At 36.4% G+C, this 22,318-nt stretch overlaps 1 protein-coding gene across 4 annotated transcripts in view; it reads right to left on the minus strand.

Annotated features, from left to right (window-relative positions):
* The window catches only part of chd6 (chromodomain helicase DNA binding protein 6), a 181,590-nt gene that overhangs the window by 141,652 nt on the left and 17,620 nt on the right, over window positions 1–22,318 (minus strand). For all 4 annotated transcript variants that reach the window (XM_055010483.1, XM_055010485.1, XM_055010484.1 and 1 more), the window contains exon 2: window positions 6,279–6,328. In XM_055010483.1, coding sequence (XP_054866458.1) covers window positions 6,279–6,308 — 30 coding nt within the window. In that variant the 5' untranslated portion in view covers window positions 6,309–6,328. The remainder of the gene's footprint in view (window positions 1–6,278; window positions 6,329–22,318) is intronic.

Consider the following 22,318-nt stretch of genomic DNA (forward strand, 5'->3'; position numbering starts at 1 on the left):
CGAAAAAACGCAGCATTTGTTGACATGCAGGCTAAACAGGCGCACAGCAAAATAAGCAAGAACAGCAGAGAAACGCTGAAAAAGAAACGTAACACCAGTGGCATGGAAATACTTCAGCTACAGAAAGAATAATGTTGATCACGTAACATAAATAATACATTTTTTAATTTTAAATCGGCACCACAAACCTGTATGCAATGAGCAAAGAGCCACTTTCAAACCAAAACACTATTTGTGTTCCACCATATAAGAACGGTTCCCAACTTCTGATTGAATAACGCTTCACCTCTTGAAAGACACTAAAGATTAAGAATAAAAGGTGATTTTTTGGAATAAATTCAAAATGTACTAAAACATATGTACAGTACGTACAGCCACCATTTTTTCATTGTTGGCAACTGTGTCACTCCAAACACAATGTGAAGCGAAACAGTCACTCAGGTTTTACACAAAAGCATCGAAACGGTTTCCTTCGAGGGTTTTTATGTGTTCAGAAATGGTTACTGACACGGACATGTCATGAGAAATCAAACTGCTCTTGCTCCAATTCCAAAAACCGTCCCTTTATTTCTACATTTTGAGCAACACAGAAACGATCAGTCCTTCCTTAAACGCTTCCATGCTCAGACATGTTCCACAACATGGCAGCGTGATGACATTATCGCTCTGTTGTTTCCAGATGTGTCGGCCAGATAGTCGGATAACTGGATGGCCACTTGAAAGAGGAGATACCGGTGGAAAATCTCATCACCTTCCTGCTGTAAACACGCCGACACAAACTGGAAAACGAGCGGCTAAAGAAGAATTACTGAAGAGTTCCTTTTCAAACCAACTCTGCTTTGTTGTGTTTTTGATGTAGCTCTGAGGGCTTTAAAAGTGTTTAAAACTAAAAGACGGACGCAGCCAGACTTTCCCCAGTGAAGATAATGAAGCATACGGCATTGAGGAAATAATCAATGGAAGCATTATTATAGCGGAGTCCAAGCACACACAGTGTAACTTCACTTTACCTAATGCTATTGATCAGAGTTCACCCTTTGCATGTCTCTAAAAAAGATTATACATAAGTCCAATAAACACACTAATTAAAGCAGACATTAAAACATCAATAAGACAAGACTTGAGTCACAGGCCAAATGAGGAAACTACTCATTATCTAAATTAAGAGGATCAGATGACCTTAACTCTAAAGAAAAATGCTCAAAATGACACCATTTATCAGAGAAAGAGGCACTAAAATGGAAAAAAAGCATCGAATATTCAACTTCTGTACAGCTTTGTTAATAAATTTACCAATGTAAGCTTAAAATTACCACATTTTATCAATATTTGTGTTTTTTATACGTCTCAATTACTAATAATTCACCAAAAATAAATTAAGTGCTTCACTAAAATTCTTCAAAAAAACAAAACAAAAAAAAAATACGGACTTTAAATTATGAAGTGACTTAGTTTTGCCTGTGAAATTAAACAAATGGAAGCTCCAAATCATAATATTTGTTCAAATTTACTTCATTCTATGTGTCTCGTTTAAAATTTTTGCCCATAATAAATGATTTTCTTTAACCAGATACTTGAATTTTTTCGTTTTTCTGGGGAAATTGACCAAATTTAAGCTTAAAGCTGCAATATTTCATCAAAATCACTGTATTTTACATGTTTCATTTAAAAATTTGCCAAAAATAAATTATTTTCAGCAACCATATTCTGTTAAAAAGAAAAAATTCTGAGTTACTCGGTGCAACCGTGAAGCCATCAAGGACTCAATTGTGACCAACAGTCATAAGACAAAAATTTAGGCATTTTTTTTGGCTAAACTGCAGGCTGTTCAGCCAAATATGGAAATAAATTACTAAAAAAAATATCTACAATATGTAGAGCCACCATTTTTTTTTATTGTTGGCAACAGTTATCAAACAAAGTCAGTGTCTGTTTTGATTTATGGCATTGAACCTTTTTTTTATGCTGCACAAAAAAAATTTCAAAATTTGCTAAAAAAATTTAAGCATTTACTCCAATCAGATTTAGTAAAAACTAAAAATTGTAAAGATGAAAAATGAGCCCATAGTGAGGGAAAATGAGTCCAGAATGATGAAAAATTAGCTACAGCGATGAAAAATGAGCCCAGAATGATGAAAAATGAGCTACAGCGATGAAAAATTAGCTCACAGTGATGAAAAATGAGCCAACAGTGATGAAAAATGAGCCATCTGATTGGAGTTAAACATCATGTCTCCAACAACACAAATCCATCCTCGTGTGAATGCTAAAATTAGCCGCCACCGCTGCCAGAAACAGAATAATGTTGCGAGCAAACCCTAAAGAAATGCCGACCGAAGAGGAAGAATCAAAAACCTCAGAGATTCAGTGTCCAACTTCAGAGACCAGTTTTTTTAAGGTGCTGTTTCAACCTTACCAACCTGCGAAATGCACCGGCTGTGGAAAACCAAAAGTTTCAGCGCATTAAATCCTTTTTAAAATCCCCCCAACTGTCACAAATGCAAAAGTCTGTCAAGTCACACAAACACACATCAGACCGGCGAACAGAAATTAAAAAAAAATCATGTGCTCTGTTTGTACAAATGTGCCGTTTGTTAGGAGGGAAAGTGTGTTAGATAAGCATTCTTTGTGGGTTTTGTTCCTGTCTGCAACAGAAAACACACAGGGAAGATTTGTAAAGACACTAAAAACTGCTTCAAATCACCTTGATTCACCAGTGGATGAGGTCACAAACTGTTTCGTAATGTTTTTTTTTTTTTTTTTTTTAAATATTTCAGACTATTTCAGGAAATATACATTTACAAGAATGAGCCCTATCAGTACTTTTTTGCTACTTTTTGATTGAGATGGGTAAGAGTATTTGTTATTTATGGAGAAATCTAAAAAAGCAGCAGACAGCGATGGGAAGGAGTGAATGCTGGCACCCCATCGCTGCAGTATGGAGGCCTGAGAGACTGCTGTGTCACCTCACACTTAGAGAAACTCTGACTCATCACACTGCTCAGCTCAACTCATGAATATTACCAACCGCAAATAAACACCGTGAGCAAGAAGGAGGAAAAATTTTCCAAGAGAACACCTGGAAAAACGCTGTACAGGTCACTGAATGCTGGCTGGAAGGACTGTTATCAACTTGGAGGTGGTTCTTTTCTGACTGATACATGGAATTAGTATTATTTTAACCCTCTGAATCCTAAATCCTGCCAATTAGCCGATACGGAAGAGATGAAAAATGAGCCAACAATAATGAGAAATTAGTCACAGTGAGGAAAAAAATAGCACACAGTAATGAAATCTGAGCCAGTAGTGAAAAAAAATTGAGGAAAATGAGCCAACAGTGATGGGAAATGAGTCACAGTCACTTTTCCCTCTAAGCTGCGCACGTGCGCAATTGTGCACAGAAAATCTGCGCTGCGCACAAAAAAAAAATCCAACCTAAATTGAAAATAAAATGAACAGATAACAATTCATTCTGTGCTATATTTCAATGTGAGTCAGTGAGTGACCAGTGACTGGCTGCTGCAGCCAATGATGCGATTCACATACGTATTTACCATAGACTGTATATAATGGTATTTACGCTGCTAATCAACGTCATTGACAGGCGTCCTTATGTGCAGCCACCGTTGTGGCTGCACATAAGGAATGTGATTCTTTTAAGATGGAATGGCTGTCGGAGTCAGGGTTGCCACCCGTCCCTTAAAATACGGAATCATCCTTTATTTGACAATTAATTGTTGTGTCCCGTATTGAATCAATATGGGACGCAAATTGATCTGTATTTTCATAAATGTCCCATACACGTCTGTCACACACTCACTAAAACTGTATGATGAACAAAATAAAACACAGGAAATATTAAGGGTAGCCAATTTCACCTTCGTAGGACCTATGTAGCGAGGACCCGATGTGAGGTCAACGGATAGACCTCAGACTTCTGTGTCTGGTCCTATGGTCCTGTCATGGGTTCCCTGGTTACAGACGCTGCTGCACCTTTAAAAATGTCTACACCCGAAATTCCACCATGTCCACAGAAGCAAAAACGTTTGCAAATGTACAGACGTGAGTGGGAAGAGTTGGACCCCTGGCCTGACAGCGTTAGTGGCAATATGTACAGGGCAAACTGTGTTTTCTGTTGCTCATGGACTGGCTGAAGCAAGGCAGCATCACCATATAAGAAACATGAGAACAGAGAGGACCCAACCAGCAGTGCCAGTTTTTCATCCCCAATCATCTCCTGAAGTCCATCTGGTAAGGGACATCATGATGTGATCAGCTAGATTTCCCACACTATATGGTTGTGAATTTACCTGAGGATGCTTATAATCATGCTGATGTGGTCATAGACGCTACAGTATTTTAGTGACTCAATAAATGCCTAAGTTGTTTATTTTTTTAAATGATTTTTAGTTTTTAATAAACATTTATTTAATAACTTATATGATATCAATAAATGGCCTTTGCCTATCTAAAGAAAAACTCATTCAGAACTTGGATATTTTAACAGTACTAAATAAATCAATAAATACATGCATACACAAATAAATGAGTTAATATATTAACTATGTTAAGATAAGATTTAGATGAAAAAAATGCCTGTAGAGAATTTCTTTGTCCAGTATTCTGCATTCAGTTGTTTATGTTTGTGCAGAATCCAGTATTGCTCACTGGTTGGTCGTTATATTTTATTTTATTAGTCTGGTTTCACTGTTTAAAATGATGCCACCTCTTTTCAGACAGAACCTGTGATAATAAAACAATACAAATTTTTTAGTTCCGTGTTAATAAAGCACTTAAAGTTTTAAGTATGGCTAAATGCTTTTTTCAAAATTAAATATATCACTCCTTAGGTGGTAGTGGCCCCAAGTTCAGTAAAGTTGGAAAGATATTCACAGATTCAGACTTCCAGCATCAATAACTCATTAGATATAGGTTGTCAAAACATAAACGGTGCCTCTTTCCCATTGTTGCAAGGCAGACAATGTGCTACAAGCCCAGTTTTATCAAAAGTAGCTGTCTTTCAAGCTACAGGAATAACATTGGTGTCTATGGAGTGAACAGGGTCCGTCTGCAATTTGCAAAACCACTGCAACAGTAAAGAGAGACAAATATTCAATAACTTCACTCTTATACATTGTAGTGTCACTAAAATCACTGCAGCCTTCAACTGGCTCCTGTTGACAAAGTGTTTTAACAGAAATGTAAATGCTGTAATTTGATTCTTTTAATGAACCATGTAACTTGAATGGATGTGATGCTGGTGTGACCACAGTGCACACGTCTGATGTTGCTCACAGTGGTCCAAGGGACGCTCAGGGAGTTTGTGTGTTTGCTCAGACTCATGAAAAATTACAGGGAACATTGGTCACAGTGAGGAAAAATGAGCCCACAAAGTTGAGAAATGAGCCCACAGTGATGAGAAATGAGCCACAGTGAGGAAAAATTTACCCCACGGTGATGGAAAATTAGTCACAGTGATGAGAAATGAGTCCAGAATGAGGAAAAAAGAGTTCATAGTGATGAAAAATGTTACAGGAGCAAAAACAAAAGCCCAGAAAGTACTTGAGGTTCAGATAAAAAACACTGTCCTAAAAACTCAAAAATGAAACCAGCTTTAGAGTTAGAAATAACTCAAATAATTTAAAGTCCATCAAAGGCAAAGCACTGCAATGTGCAACTTTAGGTTAAAAAAAAAAGTAAGTATTTATACATTATGTACATCAAACTTTTTTCCTTCTATTGTGTGGATCTTTAACAGTAACCAAATAGAAAAAAATAGTCAAAAAAGGGAGAAACTAAAACTAGCTAGCTCGTGTTTTCAGACACATCCAGTTGTATTTAAAAAATGCACAATGTATGTAAAGAATATGAAAGAAATATATTAATATTAAAAATTTCAAGCAGTTTTGGAACAAACACACAAAAGCTCCCAAATTTGATTCTCCAGAGCAAATCAAAACATAAACAATCATAATTCGGCTTCTTTTAAAACCGGATTTCCTCAATTCGAATAAAACTGCACAACTGTGAATATTAGAGATACACAAACTCTTATTTAGTGAAATAATATATCATAATAATGATTTTGCACAATGTGATGCTACAACAGCAGCCTCCACTTGTGTGTGAACAACAACAGACCAGAGGAAGCATTAAATGTCCTACATTTACCTGATAAATACACTTAAAATCATGCTTTATTTCATGTCCATTAGGGCCTTTAGAAACGGCCCTGTTTTTCCTGTGTGTGTGTGCGTTTGTGTGGCAACAATACGAACCTGCTGCTTGTCCTTCTTGAGTATTTTCATCTTCTATCCCTTCACTGCATCTGTAAACCAAAAAGGACATAATTCACATTACTTCCAGTCATGCACACGAGCACCAACAACGATGAAACCGTCTCATATCTGGAAGAAATGAGACAGAAATAAAGAGAAATAGGAGGAATATACTTCAAGTTGCACAACTGCTATTTCAAATAATAATATTTATATATAATAATAATAATAATAATAATAATAATAATAATAATAATAATAATAATAATAATAATAATAATAATAATAATACAAGTAGGAAGCACTGAAATTCCTCAAAGAATGATGCATGCATTTTCCACTTAAACTTTTATGTGGGATTTTCAGTTTTGCCAGGGACGTTAATCAAATCAAAGGTGAGCTCACAGTGAAGAAAACTGAGCCCAGAGTAATGGAAAATGAGCACACAGTGATAGAAAATGAGCCACAGTGATGAAAAATTTGCTCACAATAAGGAAAATTGAGCCCAGAGTGGTGAAAAATTTGCCCACAGCAATAGAAAATGAGCCACAGTGGTGAGAAATTAGTCGCCAGTGATGAGAAAAACGAGCCCACAGTGAGGAAAAATGAGCCACCAGTGAGGAAAAATGAGCCACCAATGAGTAAAAATGAGTCACCAGTGAGGAAAAATGAGCCACCAGTGAGGGAAAAATGAGGCACCAGTGAGGGAAAAATGAGCCACCAGTGAGGAACAATGAGTCACAGTGATGAAAAATGCTGTTGTAATTAACTGTAATGCTGCAACGAAAGATGCAGTAGATGAAAAAGAGGTTCAGCTGCTTTATTTTTTATTCTTTCAGAGCTGATGGAGAAGTTTTAGGGTGTGTTCATGGTATTTAATTCTGAGCTGTATATCTTCTCTTTGAGCTTTTCACTCAAATATTACTACACATGTACAGCTAATAAATTAATAGAATATATAACAAGGAGAAATTTTCCTGTGCATTTCATTTGAGAACACAGAGAACAGAGAACTACAGAAAATAGTGCGATAACGCTGTAGTGGATGGAAACTGCACTTTCAAGTCCATCTGTCTTGATGCTAACTGGGACCAATTATCTTAGCTAAAGGTCACAAACGTGTAGCTGTGTTTATTGAATAAATCTGACATCTCTGTGAATTTTATTTTTTTTTTGCACTAAACCGCCTTTTGAGGAAACAGAAAGTGTCTTGAATCTGAAATACAAAAGCAAAGGGTTCCCATTGTAAAATAAAAAAAGAAATAAATAAAAATGTCTCAAAATTGTCATGAAAAATTACAACATTAATCTGTTTTACCCAAAAAAATTAAAAAATTAAAAAACCTGTAAAATCACAAAGGTCCTACTCATCGGTCCCGTTCAGTCGAGAAACTTTGATGCTTAAATCTGTTGATATTTCGTTAAAATATTTCATTTAAAGATTTCCCAATAATAAAGCCTTTTCTCTAACCAAATTCTGCAAAAAAAACTAAAAAATTTGCACTCCTTAATGCAACTGTGAAGCCATCAGTGACTCAGCTACGAATAAACGGTCATGTGACAAAAGTTCCAGGAATTTTTCCTACTGCAGGATGTGTTTACACAAATCTGACAGAAAAACATGCAAACAAAGAAATAAATTAAGTTGCAAAATATGTTTTTTCATGTTTTTTCTAGCATTTGCCACTTTGACAACATGTGCAATGTTGCTTCCAGGTCCTTCACCATTTTTGTAAAATAAATGCTTCCTTTTTTAATGAGGGGGTTATCCTTATACGCTTCCTCAATATATACTATCAATACAGCATTATCTGTCCAGTAGCTTCTGCTGTTTCTAATTTCCATCCTGCACAGGGGAAGTGAAAAAAAAGGAAATCTATTAATCATCCATCAATCTAACCTTTTTATGAGCAGGTCCTAGAAGCACAACAAATACAATATTTTTGAGATCAAATCTATGTAATCACCCAAATAGTTGACATTTGATAATGACAAATCAGTCGATATTTAACTGTACAGAATGTACAGACAGTTTTAAAACATATCTTTAAACAATCTGTGCTTTATTTATTGTTCCCAATGATGCCTTTACGTCTGCAATGAGCCAATATTAAATAATAAATCAGTTTAATCGATTTGTCAGTCTGTCAGTTTTGAGTGCAGGTTCTAACACACTGGAAACATTCCCACAAAAAGTGAGGAAAAATGAGCCCACAGTGAGGAAAATTGAGCCCACAGTGATAGAAAATGAGTCCACAGTGATGAAAAATGAGCCTACAGATTCTAACACGCTGGAAACATTCCCACAAAAAAAAAAAAAAAAAAAAAAGTTAATTAACTGGCAGCAGAGTTCAGTTTGTAATTCAACACTCAAATAGCATATTTTCATTGACTGCAAAATATGTCTATGATGATTAATTTCTGGACAGCCTTGATATTCGCAGCAGGAGTCGGGACCAAAACTGTTTCATGAGTGATGCTATTCATTTAGGAGTAGCGGCAGATGTAGGTGAGTCGAGGTAACCTCTGTTTACTGTGGTCCTACTGGACTCTATTATTTTCTGGCTCTGGTAATCAAAAGGGCACGCTCCATTTGTGTTTTTTTCAACTAAACGTGGTTGTAAATTACACGTGATCAAAAAGCAAGACGGACACTCTAATGCAGAACTAGGACAGCACAAATCTGGTTTAGAGCTGCAGCAAAAAGCACAGAAAAACAAAATAACCTCAACATGTTTGGTCGAAATTTGAGCAGCATTTCTGCGGCTGAAGAGGTGGAGGTGAAAGAGAACACAACTTATTCAGCTTCTTGCCTGTAAAAATATGACTGAACACAAGTGCAACTTTACACCTGGTGCGTGGCGTTACTGTGTTGAAAAAGGCAGCAGACTAATGATTTGGATGCTATCACTGCACATTCCCAAACATACGGACAGGTAAGAACCTCCTACGCCTTCTACAACTTACCCTACTTATGAGAACTTACTTCTTGCAATGACAGAGAAACAAAAGTCTGTATTTGGAGGCTAAAGAGGATGTAGCAGCCATCAGTCAAGATTGAGTTCAAATCCCATCTTGAGCTTCAATTATCAGGGTTTCCGCTACATTCATTCTGCAGCGGTGGCCCACCGCTGCTAAAATCCCAGCGCTGCTCCTTTAATCTTTTTTTTTTAATTTAATCGTCGCAAATACACAGCAGTCTTGCACTGTGTCGGGTACTCACGAGTACTAAGGTAAACTACAGTTAACTGTGTTGCTCTCAGTATTTACTCTTTGTGTGTGTGTGTGTGTGTGTGTGTGTGTGTGTGTGTGTGTGTGTGTGTGTGTGTGTGTGTGTGTGTGTGTGTGTGTGTGTGTGTGTGTGTGGCGGGGGGGGCAGAGCAGCGCCGCTGCTGGGAAAAAATCCTACAGGAAACACTGATTATGCTTCAATTTTTTTTTACTTAAGTTGGTGTTTGGTTGAGTTTATGCAACATAATTACCTGAAAAAGCATCTTGGTTTGGATTAAAATACACCATGCCTTTATCAGAGGTGACAAAGCTCCACCTTGTTAAGATTATTCGTGAGTGCAAGAAGTTATCAGGGTTAGTTTCTGTTTATCGCTGATCAGAATGGATGATGAGGCGCCTGCTGAGAATGCTAGAAGGTTAAGGAGGTAGCTACTGGGGCGCATGTACAGGGATGACGGGCTGTTATCATGTTAATCAGGTGCGATGGAATCAATCATCTATGGTTTCTTTGACAATTAAAACTCTAAATATGTCGATAATGTCAATTCAATGTGGTCGAGAACGGCAAAAACATGCTATAAAACAACAGGAGTGAATTACTGCATCAAGGTGTGTTCATGCATTTCATATTTTTAACCAGAACTGAAAGAAATCTTCATTAAAATCAGCTTTTCATGCCTTAATGTGTCAAACTAATGTTTAAAAATGGTGCAGTGAGTGAATGCAGCAGAACTTAAGAGCACATTTTAATCTTCCACTTTCACTCATTCTCCAAATTCTGGCAGCTGATCAATATAACAGGTGTTGTTGATCTGCAAACTTGTGAGCATCTGATTTTTGCAGCTTGCTGGCTATGGGAATGTTTACGGTGTCCGTGTTATGTTTACATGTAGATGTTTGCTAAGAGGATAAAGCCAAATTACACAGCTATCATTGCTCTTAGCCGATTACCTCGTCAAAGTGTGACAGTGAAGAAAGTTAGTTAGACGCAACATGACTCACGCTTGTTTGACTTAAACTTAAGGGCTTGACATGCTTCTATTACTTGGGATATTTGCTAACCCGTCGCTCTTTAGATTTTTTGTACAGGCCAACATGTCTGTCATCAAGTTGAATGTGTTTTCCGTGCAGATTTAAAACATCTTTGCTTTGTGACGTTTTTGGGCTTTTCCTCATTGTCGGCTACATAAGTGAATTTAATTCCATATTTTGCTTCTTGCATCTGCCTTAATCATGAGCCATGGATTTTTGGCATCAGCACCTGGATTCGCATTCATTACTTGAGGCTATGAAAAGTGGTTGACACACCCACTATCTCTGCAAGGAAACAATGCTGCAAACACATAACGTGCCCTTCTGTGGCACGATACTCACCGGAAATGTTGCATTTAGCAAACACTGCTGACTAATTAAAACATCTGTACTAATAAAACAGGGTTTGGAGTTGTTTTTAACACCAAGATATTGCAAAACTTTCATAGTGTCTGTATACTAGTGTTACCAGTTTCTTTTTGTTTATGTAAATTAGTTATTCTCATGAGTTGGGCGTTGTCTTTAGGATGAGTCAACCAGAAACCTCTGTCAATTTCCATGATTGTTTAAATTCTAAAAAAAAAAAAAAAAACTACTCTTAGAATGCAGCTATTTTCATGTAAAAAAAATGAATCCTGCAGTTAAATTCTTGATTGCTTGTTTGAGCTAAAGATGTCTAAATAATGAAAAATGTCATGACACCAGCGAACAAGCAGAGTAAAAGGTTCATTGTAGGTTTCAAAAATGCGTATTATGTGCCTTTCATGTTTGATAAAGATCTGCATTTTTATCTCCAGGCCTTCCAAACTAAAAGAAATTCATCCAGCACGTTAGCATTAATGCTTTACACTGACAACCCCAAAGAAACAATTAAAAACTGACGTCTTCAGCTGATCATTTGCATGTTTCTGCACCTTCATCACTCCAACATCATCAACCCTCCTCAGCGTATAAAGCTTCGATGCACCAACAAATCCTGAGTAACTCAGTGTTTCGTCTGTTTAAAGATGCTCGATGTTCCCTTTTGCAAGTGCAGGGAATTTAAAAGACACTTTTTCTTATCATCAGTGAAAACATTAACCCTCCATCACACCAAGTACAACACTGACGGATGCTGCACTGAGCTGAGCAAGTCTGGATAGAGTGATAGATTCAGATTACACCTGAATATGTACTAGAAAAAACACAGCAAGTGACAAGGACTTTATCACGCAATGCAAACACTAATTTAATATTTTATGCCCCCTCATGTTACATTACTTGAAAAGTGTCATTACGTGCAGCTGTTTTAAATCATCTCAGAAGTGAATCTATCAGCTTCTGAAGCTGAAAATGGCATAAAATGAGCTTCAGTGTAGACAGAAATACGCATTTATTACTAACAGGCAACAGAAAAATTCAGAAAAGTTGCTGTATATTTAGACTAATAGTTAAGTTATTTTACCAGCTACAGTGACATGTATGTCTCTATCTGCAGACCTCAGAACCAAGCAGGACACAGAAAATCACAACTGAAGTCACAAACATCAAGACATTCAATAACAGCTCAGGATTTGAGGCGACATCATTCAGCACATTGACACCACACAGACACTAACCAAACTTAGACAGATTTAAACATTTCCTGTTCAAGAAACCAGATTCTAAGATCAGCTGGGATTATGTTTTTGTACCTTAAGGTGTCCCAACTAAACTCAAGATTTGTATTTCAGCTGTGACTACATCCTCTTCATAAGCTAGACTTTTCTTTGTGGACAAAACTACAAACAAACCTTGCAGTAAATCCCGACACCATTCAGTCTTGTTAGGTAGTAAAACCATCTAAGTATACATTGAAGCTCTCAAAAACTGGTTAGACAGAAGGAAAGCCAACCGGTTTCACTTCCTACAACTTCTGTAGAAGCACTAACCGTAAATTCACAACCCCGCTAGTGTTTTGTTTGCCCAAAACTAACTGAGAGTAGGGTTGAACAAGTTGAGAAAACTGCAATTTTTCAGACCAATATTTCACAAAGTAATAGATTAAAACATATGATGGAGGACTACTACATGAAAAACCATAAAACCGAGTAATTTTGGACTCACACAATAAGGACAGCAAGAACTTGAAAAACCACTGACACAACAGACATCCTACATTTTATATTTTTTAGTGTGTGTTAATATTGCCTTATATAGTTTATTTTTAATGCTGCTATGTGGAGAGTACTAAACTGATTTTCAGTGTTTTCTGTAACAGTGACAATAAAGACCTATTATATTCTATTCTATTTTCATTTAATTTTGGACAACTTTCATGCCATTTGACTCATTTTTAATGGATGAAAAACTGCAACCAGATCATTTTTATATCCATCCAGGTGTCATAGTTTGAAAGACCAAAAACACAGACAGATTTCAAGACATTTTGGACAAATTTGAGAAATTTTGGATCATTTCTGTGTAATTTTGAGTCATTTTCAAGTCATCTGGGACAACTTTTCTGTAATTTTGGACAACTTTCACATGTTTAACGAATAAAAAACACATTTGAGTACTGTCAAAAAATGCAACCAGATCACTTACACATCCATCCAGGTGTCATAGTCTAAAGACTAAACATGCAGATAAACTTCAAGACATTTTAGAAACTGCAGCCTTTACAAGCATTTTTCAAATAGTTTCAAACTGCAACTTTGATTAAAAATCAATCAATTAATTGTTTAGTGGTGATTGGAAGTATTCCATTGCACATTAAAGGCTTAAACCCAATGTTTTCCTGCAAAGCTTCATCAAAATTGCAAATCAGCAGTGAACAAAAACACAAATAATGAACGACAAATGCAGCTAATTGACAGTTATTATTCTTAATAATTAATTTGTAAACAAAACATCATATAGCAGTGTTAAAGGGCCCTTATCCAGTGCTCCGGACTAATGTTTAGTGCTGTTCATTTTCATGTAGGTACATCTAATCAGAGTTAGTGGTCTTACAGATGCTTATTGTATCATATATTATTCATATCTAACCATTAAAATGAGTTGCCCATCAGGATGTTACTGATTGATGGCTAATCAATTAATCGCTAATGAAAAATATATTAACCGATAAGGACATGTATGTCAGACTAATGACTGTAATAGCTGTAGTACCGTTTAAAGAGATGGAAGATTACAGTGTGTTTGCTGCGTAGAGACCCGAGGTAGCAGATTTTCATTTTAGTGTTGGCAAGCAGTGAGCATTGTGGCGGTTTAGCTAGCAACGGGCACCATGACAAAGACTTCTGAGGTGGTTAATGGATTCTGGCCAAAGCCAAGCAGTTAAACAACTGAGTCCATTTTTCAGTGAGTGCCAAAAGGTTAAAATTAGCTATGTCAGCAAATGGAATGATATTTACCATACTTTGTTTTAGCATTTTATCCGTTACAGTGCCAACTACTGGGAAAATAATTTGTTTAAAATTTGCATCCCTGTCTCATTTCTGCTCAACTACAGCTGGTGGCAATAGCTGTATGCACAAACCCAGAAGTAGCTGGAATGAAGATCCATCATACAGGACATAAGATAGTGTTCTAGGCAGATGATGTAATTCTGTTTATTTCACATCTCAATAAATCTATTCCTGCGGTGCTGGAGTTGATAAAAGCATTTTATGACATTTCGGGATACACAATTAACAATGACAAATCTTACATTTTGCTGCTTGATGATAAAGACAGGGAAAACCTATCAAGGGAAGTTTCCCAATTTAAAGTGGTAGAGCAGTTCACCTCTCTGGGGATAGAAATTACATCCAACCTACTCACGAAGGTAAATTATGAACCCCTACTGGAGGAAATAGCTGGATTAATCCATCGATGGATGCCCCTGCTGTTGTCATTGATTAGCTGAAGCAAAGTCAGAAAAATGACCATTCTCCCAAAGATACTGTATATATTTAAAAATGTACCACTCTCATAATCCAATGATTTTTTTTTAACAAATCTAAAAAATTATTTGTAGGATTTTATGTAGAAAGAAAACAGCCATAATTTGATTAACCTTATTACATTTACCTTACAGCTAAGGGAGTTTAAAGTGCTCACATATAACACTATTAATGGGCAGCACAATGAATGTCTATTAAATTCTATTTTGCAACAAAAGATATCCCACAGCGGAAAGAAATGGAATCAGAATATTGGAGTTTGCCTTTGCATTCATATTTATACATAGACACATTTAAAAATCTAATAAAAGCGCACTACCAATCCAATTCCAAATCCAAAAATTCATTATGGAACCTGAGGTCTCATTATAGTCCAATCTGGAGAAACCAACGTTTTGCACCAGGGAAAGCAGATGCTGTATTTCGACAACGGGCATTAAAAGGGTTACAAAATATTACAGACTTGTATTTACCCCAATCAGAGCATGATGTCCTTTGAGGAAATAAAGCGTGAGTATGACAGACAAAAAAAATATATTTTTTAAATTTCTTCAGCTCAGAAGCTTCATCAGAAGTAGCCAAAACAATGCTTTAACTAGAGCTAGTGGGGTTACTCAGAATTGATGTTTCACTTCACAAGGCGAGTTGCTTGAAGACATTTAGCTTTTTTTAATTCTGAATTTCGATGCTCCAAACAGTAGATGCCGCTCTGCCTGCACTGACTGCAGAATGTTGGTCAACATCTGACGCATGAAACCTGAGCACGTCATTCTTCTTAAAAAGCCATATATGTTGGTCTTTTGTTTGCTGTTGGCTCAGACTGTGGCTCAGAGTCACTTGAGGCCACTTTCGCTAAAGATGTTGGGTTTGGATTAAGCATCTTAACGGGGACAGCAGGTGGCAGGTGGTGGAGCATTTACCTCCAGAGATGAAGTCAGGTTAGGGTGGACTTTTCAGGGCCGGGGACGGACATTATACGTTACTGCAGCTTTATTTCTGGACAAAAACAATCAAATGTTCTCTTTTTGAGAACTTGAGAACTTTTTTACTGGTGTATTGCAAAGAGCATATATCATATTTATTAGGCTTCCCTCTGTCCCTCAGTGTGTCGTATAGTTAACTTTGTGGGCATTTAAAAGGTCTGCAAACCTAGGTTTAACACCAAAGTGTGCCATTTTCTCCCACAAGAAACCTCTGCTCCTTGAAGTCCAAACTTTTCAACGGTTATCTTTCTACGTTACCATGCAACACAAACGCACACACACGCACACACACACACACACACACACACACACACACACACACACACACACACACACACACACACACACACACACACACACACACACACACACACACACACACACACACACACACACACACACAGTCATACATAAAGAACCAGCAGCTGCCTCGCAATCCAACAATATTTCCTCATGACAGCTGCCAAATTCAGAGATGTAGGGCTACTAACCAATGTTACCTCACTTACAGCACCCCTTTATCATCGGCAAAACCAAGATATTCAATTTGCTATCACGTAAGCAAACAAAGCAAACAAGAAAAGCCTTATATCTTCACATTTGACAACCTATACTTGAGGAGAAACGGGTATATTAGCCTGGAAAATGACTTGTGTGTAAGTCATTTTCCAGGCTAATATACTAATATTCCTTCTTCTCCAGTCACACAGTTCTATATATCCAACATATGAATCTTCCTTACTGCAAGTCAGTATTTTCTGGTTCTATTCTTATAAGAATTCTTAGATGCAAAATATACTGATATTCTCAATACTTTTAACATTGAAGTTTAGTATTTTACTAAAACATGCGTTAAAAAAATCATTCAACAATCGTCTGTTTCCTCCTTCGCATTCTTTCTCTCTGTATAAACAGTTTAAGAGGCTGTTTTCCTTGTTAGTCCTACAAATTTGATGATATTCTCGTATTTCCTCCAGCCATACCCACCACAAAAACACAGTGCACTATAAATAACAACAGTACTTTCCTTGAACAGAACTTTAAAATAGGTAGAAAATCCAGAATGCAGTTAAAACAATACCAACTGTGTTTCGCTTTGGCACAAATTCCATTTTTTGTTCGAGGCACAAACTCGTATTTTGCCCCAGTTTTTTTTTTTACTAGGAAGAACATGTGAGGTCCAAAATCTGAACCAGATAAAGGCCCATTTCCAGCAACCATCTCTCCTGTGTTCTAATGGTACATTGTGTTAGTTAATGGTGTTGAAAGGCTAATTGATAATTAGAAAACCCTTGTGCAATTATGTCAGCACATGAATAAGTGTGAGTTTTCATGGAAAACGTGAAATTGTCTGGGTGACCCCAAATAAACGCTAGTGTATGTTCTTGCAAATTTAATCCTAGATGTCTTGTTGTATTTTGAATGTTCTGTGAACTTAACATCTCATTCCTTTTGCATGTTTTTCTTGATTTTACGTTTAATTTTGTGGTCTAGTTGACTGTTGGTCTTTCTAGGTTTGCTTTTCTAGTTCACTTTTTGACAGTATATCCAACTATGGAGTGTAAGATGTTGAGTTTCTTTCTTTCTTTTCAGACATCTAGAATGGCCTTGAATTGACTGCACTGAACCAACCAGTTCCAAGACAATTTTAGTGGATGTAGACTATTCTAGCTGGAAACGGCTGATTTTTAATGGATTATCTACATAGGGGTAGGGCTCCTGTGTTCTAATGCTACATTGTGTTAGCTAATGGTGTTGAAATGCTAATTGATGATTAGAAAACCCTTGTGCAATTATGTTCACACATAAATAAAAGTGTGAGTTTTCATGGAAAACATGAAATTGTCTCAGTGACCCCCAACTTTTGAATGGTAGTGTAAATTAATCATGGTTATTTGGACACAACATTGGAGTTTTTCCCAAAAGATTAAACTCTGAGCAGAAGAACAAACAAGCACAGACATAAACACAAATGATGTCTTTCTGTGTTCTATTTTAGTATTTAAAAACAATGCACAGATTACATTTTCTTGCAGAGTGACTTCAAATCAATCAATAGGTACACGGTTTACTTTTAGGTATCCTACTGGAAATCCCTCCGGTGCTGCTGAGTCACAGTTCAGGTTCAACCCAGTGTACTAAAAACATAAATTCTGCAATTACCTCCTTATGTCTTACATTACAGTGTCACGGCCTCTGGATAGAACAAATTCCTCCCATACGTTTCCTCCTGGAAGGTACAGCAGTGAGTGTTAACAATTACCTCACAAAATATTCCAAATCTCTCGGCTATTATGCAACCGTTTCTGGTTGCAAACTCTTTCTGATTATTACAGATCTAGAATGCAAAGTGAGAACATTCAGTCAGATAAGTAGACAAGAAGCACCTTTATGGTTTGAGGTGCAGGTTTTACTTGGTATCCAAAGTTGTTTAAATCAATCAAACTGGACTTTAAGAAGGTTCCTTGAAGACGTTTCACCTCTCATCCAAGAGGCTTCTTCAGTTCAGAACTGAAGAAGCCAAACATTTATGAAGTTTGGTTCTTTTATGACTTTATTATGGGTTAACAGAAAAAGTGACCAAATCTGCTGGGTCATAAATATACATACAGCAATGCTAATATTTGGTTACATGTCCCTTGGCCATTTTCACTTCAATTAGGCACTTTTGGTAGCCATCCACAAGCTTCTGGCAAGCTTCTGGTTGAATCTTTGACCACTCCTCTTGACAGAATTGGTGCAGTTCAGTTAAATTTGTTGGCTTTCTGACATGGACTTGTTTCTTCAGCATTGTCCACATGTTCTCAATGGGGTTTAAGTCAGGACTTTGGGAAGGCCATTCTAAAATCTTAATTCTTGCCTGATTTAGCCATTCCATTACCACTTTTGATGTGTGTTTGGGGTCATTGTCCTGTTGGAACACCCAACTGATGATTTTAGGTTATCTTGAAGAATTTGAAGGTAATCCTCCTTCTTCATTATCCCATTTACTCTCTGTAAAGCACCAGTTTCATTGGCAGCAAAACAGCCCCACAGCATAATACTACCACCACCGTGCTTGACGGTAGGCATGGTGTTCTTGGGGTTAAAGGCCTCACCTTTTCTCCTCCAAATATATTGCTGGGCATTGTGGCCAAACAGCTCAATTGTTGTTTGGTCTAACCACAGAACTTTCCTCCAGAAGGTCTTATCTTTGTCCATGTGATCAGCAGCAAACTTCAGTCGAGCCTTAAGGTGCCGCTTTTGGAGCAAGGGCTTCCTTCTTGCACGGCAGCCTCTCAGTCCATGGTGATGCAAAACACGCTTGACAGTGGACACTGACACCTGTGTTCCAGCAGCTTCTAATTCTTGGCGGATCTACTTTTTGGTGGTTCTTGGTTGACTCTTCACCCTCCTGACCAATTTTCTCTCAGCAGCAGGTGATAGCTTGCATTTTCTTCCTGATCGTGGCAGTGACAAAACAGTGCCATGCACTTTATACTTACAGTTGTTTGCACTGTTGCTCTTGGGACCTACAGCTGCTTTGAAATGGCTCCAAGTGACTTTCCTGACTTGTTGAAGTCAATGATTCGCTTTTTCAGATCTGTGCTGAGCTCCTTTGACTTTCCCATTGTAGCGTTTGTGGGCTTTTGTATCCAATGAGCCCTATTTAAATGGCCTCAGAGAAGTCACCAGCTGTAGTCACTCATAATCACTCACAAGAAGTTAAGAAGCCATGCTATGAAGCTCATTTCATTGACACAACTTTCTAAGTCACCAAAATTGCTAATTCATGTTGCTGTATGTATATTTTTGACCCAGGAGATTTGGTCACTTTTTCTGTTAACCCATAATAAAGTCATAAAAGAACCAAACTTCATGAATGTTTTTTGTGACAAAGAAGTATCTGTTCCAACCACTCTATCAGAGAAAAATCAGTTAACTGGAAACTCAAGAGAGCCATGATATTATGTTCTTTACAAGTGTATGTAAACTTTTGACCACAACTGTATGTTCTCCATCTGTTCTGCACGTTTCCTTGAAAGTGTGTGGCTGTGTCTGAAATCACAAAACAGCAACTCAATATTTATTTTTAACCCTTTTATTTGACTATCCTTCAGATTTAATTAAACCTAAAGATTCACTAAATGGGAGAAAAAGATTTTTTTTTTCATGAATAGTCCCATTCTGCAACACTTTGACAGAACTTGAATTATTTGAGTCTGTTCTCACTCTAAAGCAAACAGTAGATCAAATTTTGAGTTTTTAAGATGATATTGTTTAACCGTCTGAACTCCAAACAGTTTCTGGGCTTTTTTCTTTGCTTCTGTCTCATTTTTCACTGCAGTGTAAAATCCTGCAGCTCAACGGAAACATCTGAAAACTCAAAATGCTTTCCTGTGCAGGATACTAAAGCTGTAATGCTAAAAATCATTTAAAACAAACTAGAATCAATTTGAACAATTTTTTTCTTGGTGCCCATAGGTGTTACCAGCACTGGATAAAAACTGTAACTCTACACACTATAGACATTACTTAATTTCGTGATTTATTTCCATACGTTCCTTCTATCTGCTCTATGTTGACACAGCCTGCAGTTCATCCCAGTTCAGCTAAAAAGTCCTTGAATTTTTGTGATGTGATCGTTGGTTGCAGCTGAGTCACTAACCCTTCACAGTTGCATCAAGGAGTGCTGAATTTTTTCCTTTTTACAGAATCTTGCTGGAGCAAATGCTTTGATTTTTAGCAAATTTTCAAATTAGACGTTGAATTAAGAGATTTTTGAGGAATACCACAATTTTAAGTGTAGATTTGGTAAATTCAGCTGAAAAAAGTCCTTGAAATTTTACGACGTGACTGTTGGTTGTACTTGAGTCATTAATGGCTTCACAGCTTCGCTAATTAGCTCAAAATTTTGAGTTTTTTTTTATTATTTTAACTGGTGCTGTTGTTAAAAAAATATTCTGAGAATCTTTCACTATGTTTGGACTGACCACCTTTTTTCTGATTTTCCCTTATTCTTTTTTTGCCCCGTCTATAAGGCACTGGGTACACTCTATTTTATAAGTGCTATATTAAAAAAGTTATCATTATTCTTATTATTACTTTTGAGGCTCTACAGAGTGTGAAACATCCTTTGACGTACAGCAATATGTATATTAATATCAGCATTTTGTTTGGATTTTTCTTGAAAATCACAATATTCACTGTCAACACAATCCAAAGCTAATAACTGTCAGATTTGCTGCTGCAAATAATGTATAGAACTTTTAGAGAAAAAAAAATTTAAATAGAAGTTATTACTCAACTACATCAGCTTCAAAAACTTGCAGCAAGTAAGACTAGACATTTTTATGTTTTTTATTATTTTTATTCTCCATTTTTTACCATTCTTTTTATTGATCATTTTATTCTCTTTTCCCTTTTTATTTACATATTTATGTATTTATTTTATTTATTTACCATGATCATTTTTAGCCTCATGTTTTATGATTTTAACCTTTATTTTCTTTTTTCACAGAACTTGCCAATTTCGAACACTTTTTTTGGACAAATTTTCAAATTAGACATGTCTAATTAAGTGGTTTTAAAGGAACAGAATAATTTCAGGCTTAGATTTGGTAAATTTTCCATCAGAAAGTTGAAAATTCCACAATTATTTCCTGGTTGTGATAAATGGAGTCATTTTGCTTTTTTCCCCAGTAAATATACCAACAATACAGTTACTAAAGACAGGAGGTGTCTATGGAAATGTGAATGAACTTTCATCACAATCAATGTAAACAATGCCTTTTTTCTGCCCACTCAGTCCCTTATTAATTCACTCTTCTACAATCGCTTTTAACACATCTCTGGGTCGGTGGAGCGGATTTAGATCAGCTGATATCAATATCAGGTCACCGGCTTCACGGAAAGAGCAGCTGCTCCTCGTATTTTCAACGCCGGATACATGACATTCAGCAGAATCCGCCTTTTACTGCTTAACACACAGACGATAAAACGGCATCTGTGGCGCAGCAGCGGACCGAGGCAGGTGGTGGGCGTACCTGCTTCACCGCACCACTGAGGATAACTGCAGCATCTGCAAAGAAGTTTAGACGAGACTCATGACTGCCTTTAAAAGTGCCACACTTAATCCTCCCTACAAACACTGTATATTCTGTCAACACGCCGGTTTAATTGCATGTGAAGGCGACAGGCTGTGCGCGATTATTGAGCCACTTAATTTTCTGCTGTGCACCTGTCATAAAGCACAAATAATGCATAGAACTTTTCTTTTTTTAAAGTTATTTTTCAACTACACCAGCTTCACAAAGTTGCAGCGAGTAAGATGAGACAGTTTTATTTTTTATTATTTCGATATTTATCGTCTTGTTAAATTGTTATTTCATTGGTAATTTTATTCTCATTTATTTACCACTATTATCATTTTTAGCCTCATGTTTTATGGTTGTACCCTCTATTTTCTTTATTCTATTTAATCAGATATTTTTATTTTTTATTATTTTTATTGTCTTGTTTCACTGTTATTTTATTGGTAATTTTTTCTCTTTTACTCTTTATTTTCATATTTATTTTACTTATTTACCATTATAATAATTTTTAGCCTCGCGTTTTATGGTTTTTCATTCATCATCATTTTTATTTTTTATTTTATTTGAATCATTATTTTTTACCTTTATACATTTCATTGGTAATTTTATTTTCTTTTACCCTTTATTTATTTACTTATTTCTGTATTTATTTACTCATTTACCATTATTATAATTCTTAGCCTTATGTTTTATGGTTTTACCCTTTATTTTCTTTTATTCTACTTAATCGTCATTTATTTTTTATATTTTTATTGTCTATTTTTTACCTTAGTTTATCCTATTAGTAATTTTATTCTATTTTACCCTTTATT

The sequence above is a fragment of the Amphiprion ocellaris genome, chromosome 5 (genome assembly GCF_022539595.1).
Source record: "Amphiprion ocellaris isolate individual 3 ecotype Okinawa chromosome 5, ASM2253959v1, whole genome shotgun sequence".
In the NCBI taxonomy this organism is placed as follows: Eukaryota; Metazoa; Chordata; class Actinopteri; family Pomacentridae; genus Amphiprion; species Amphiprion ocellaris.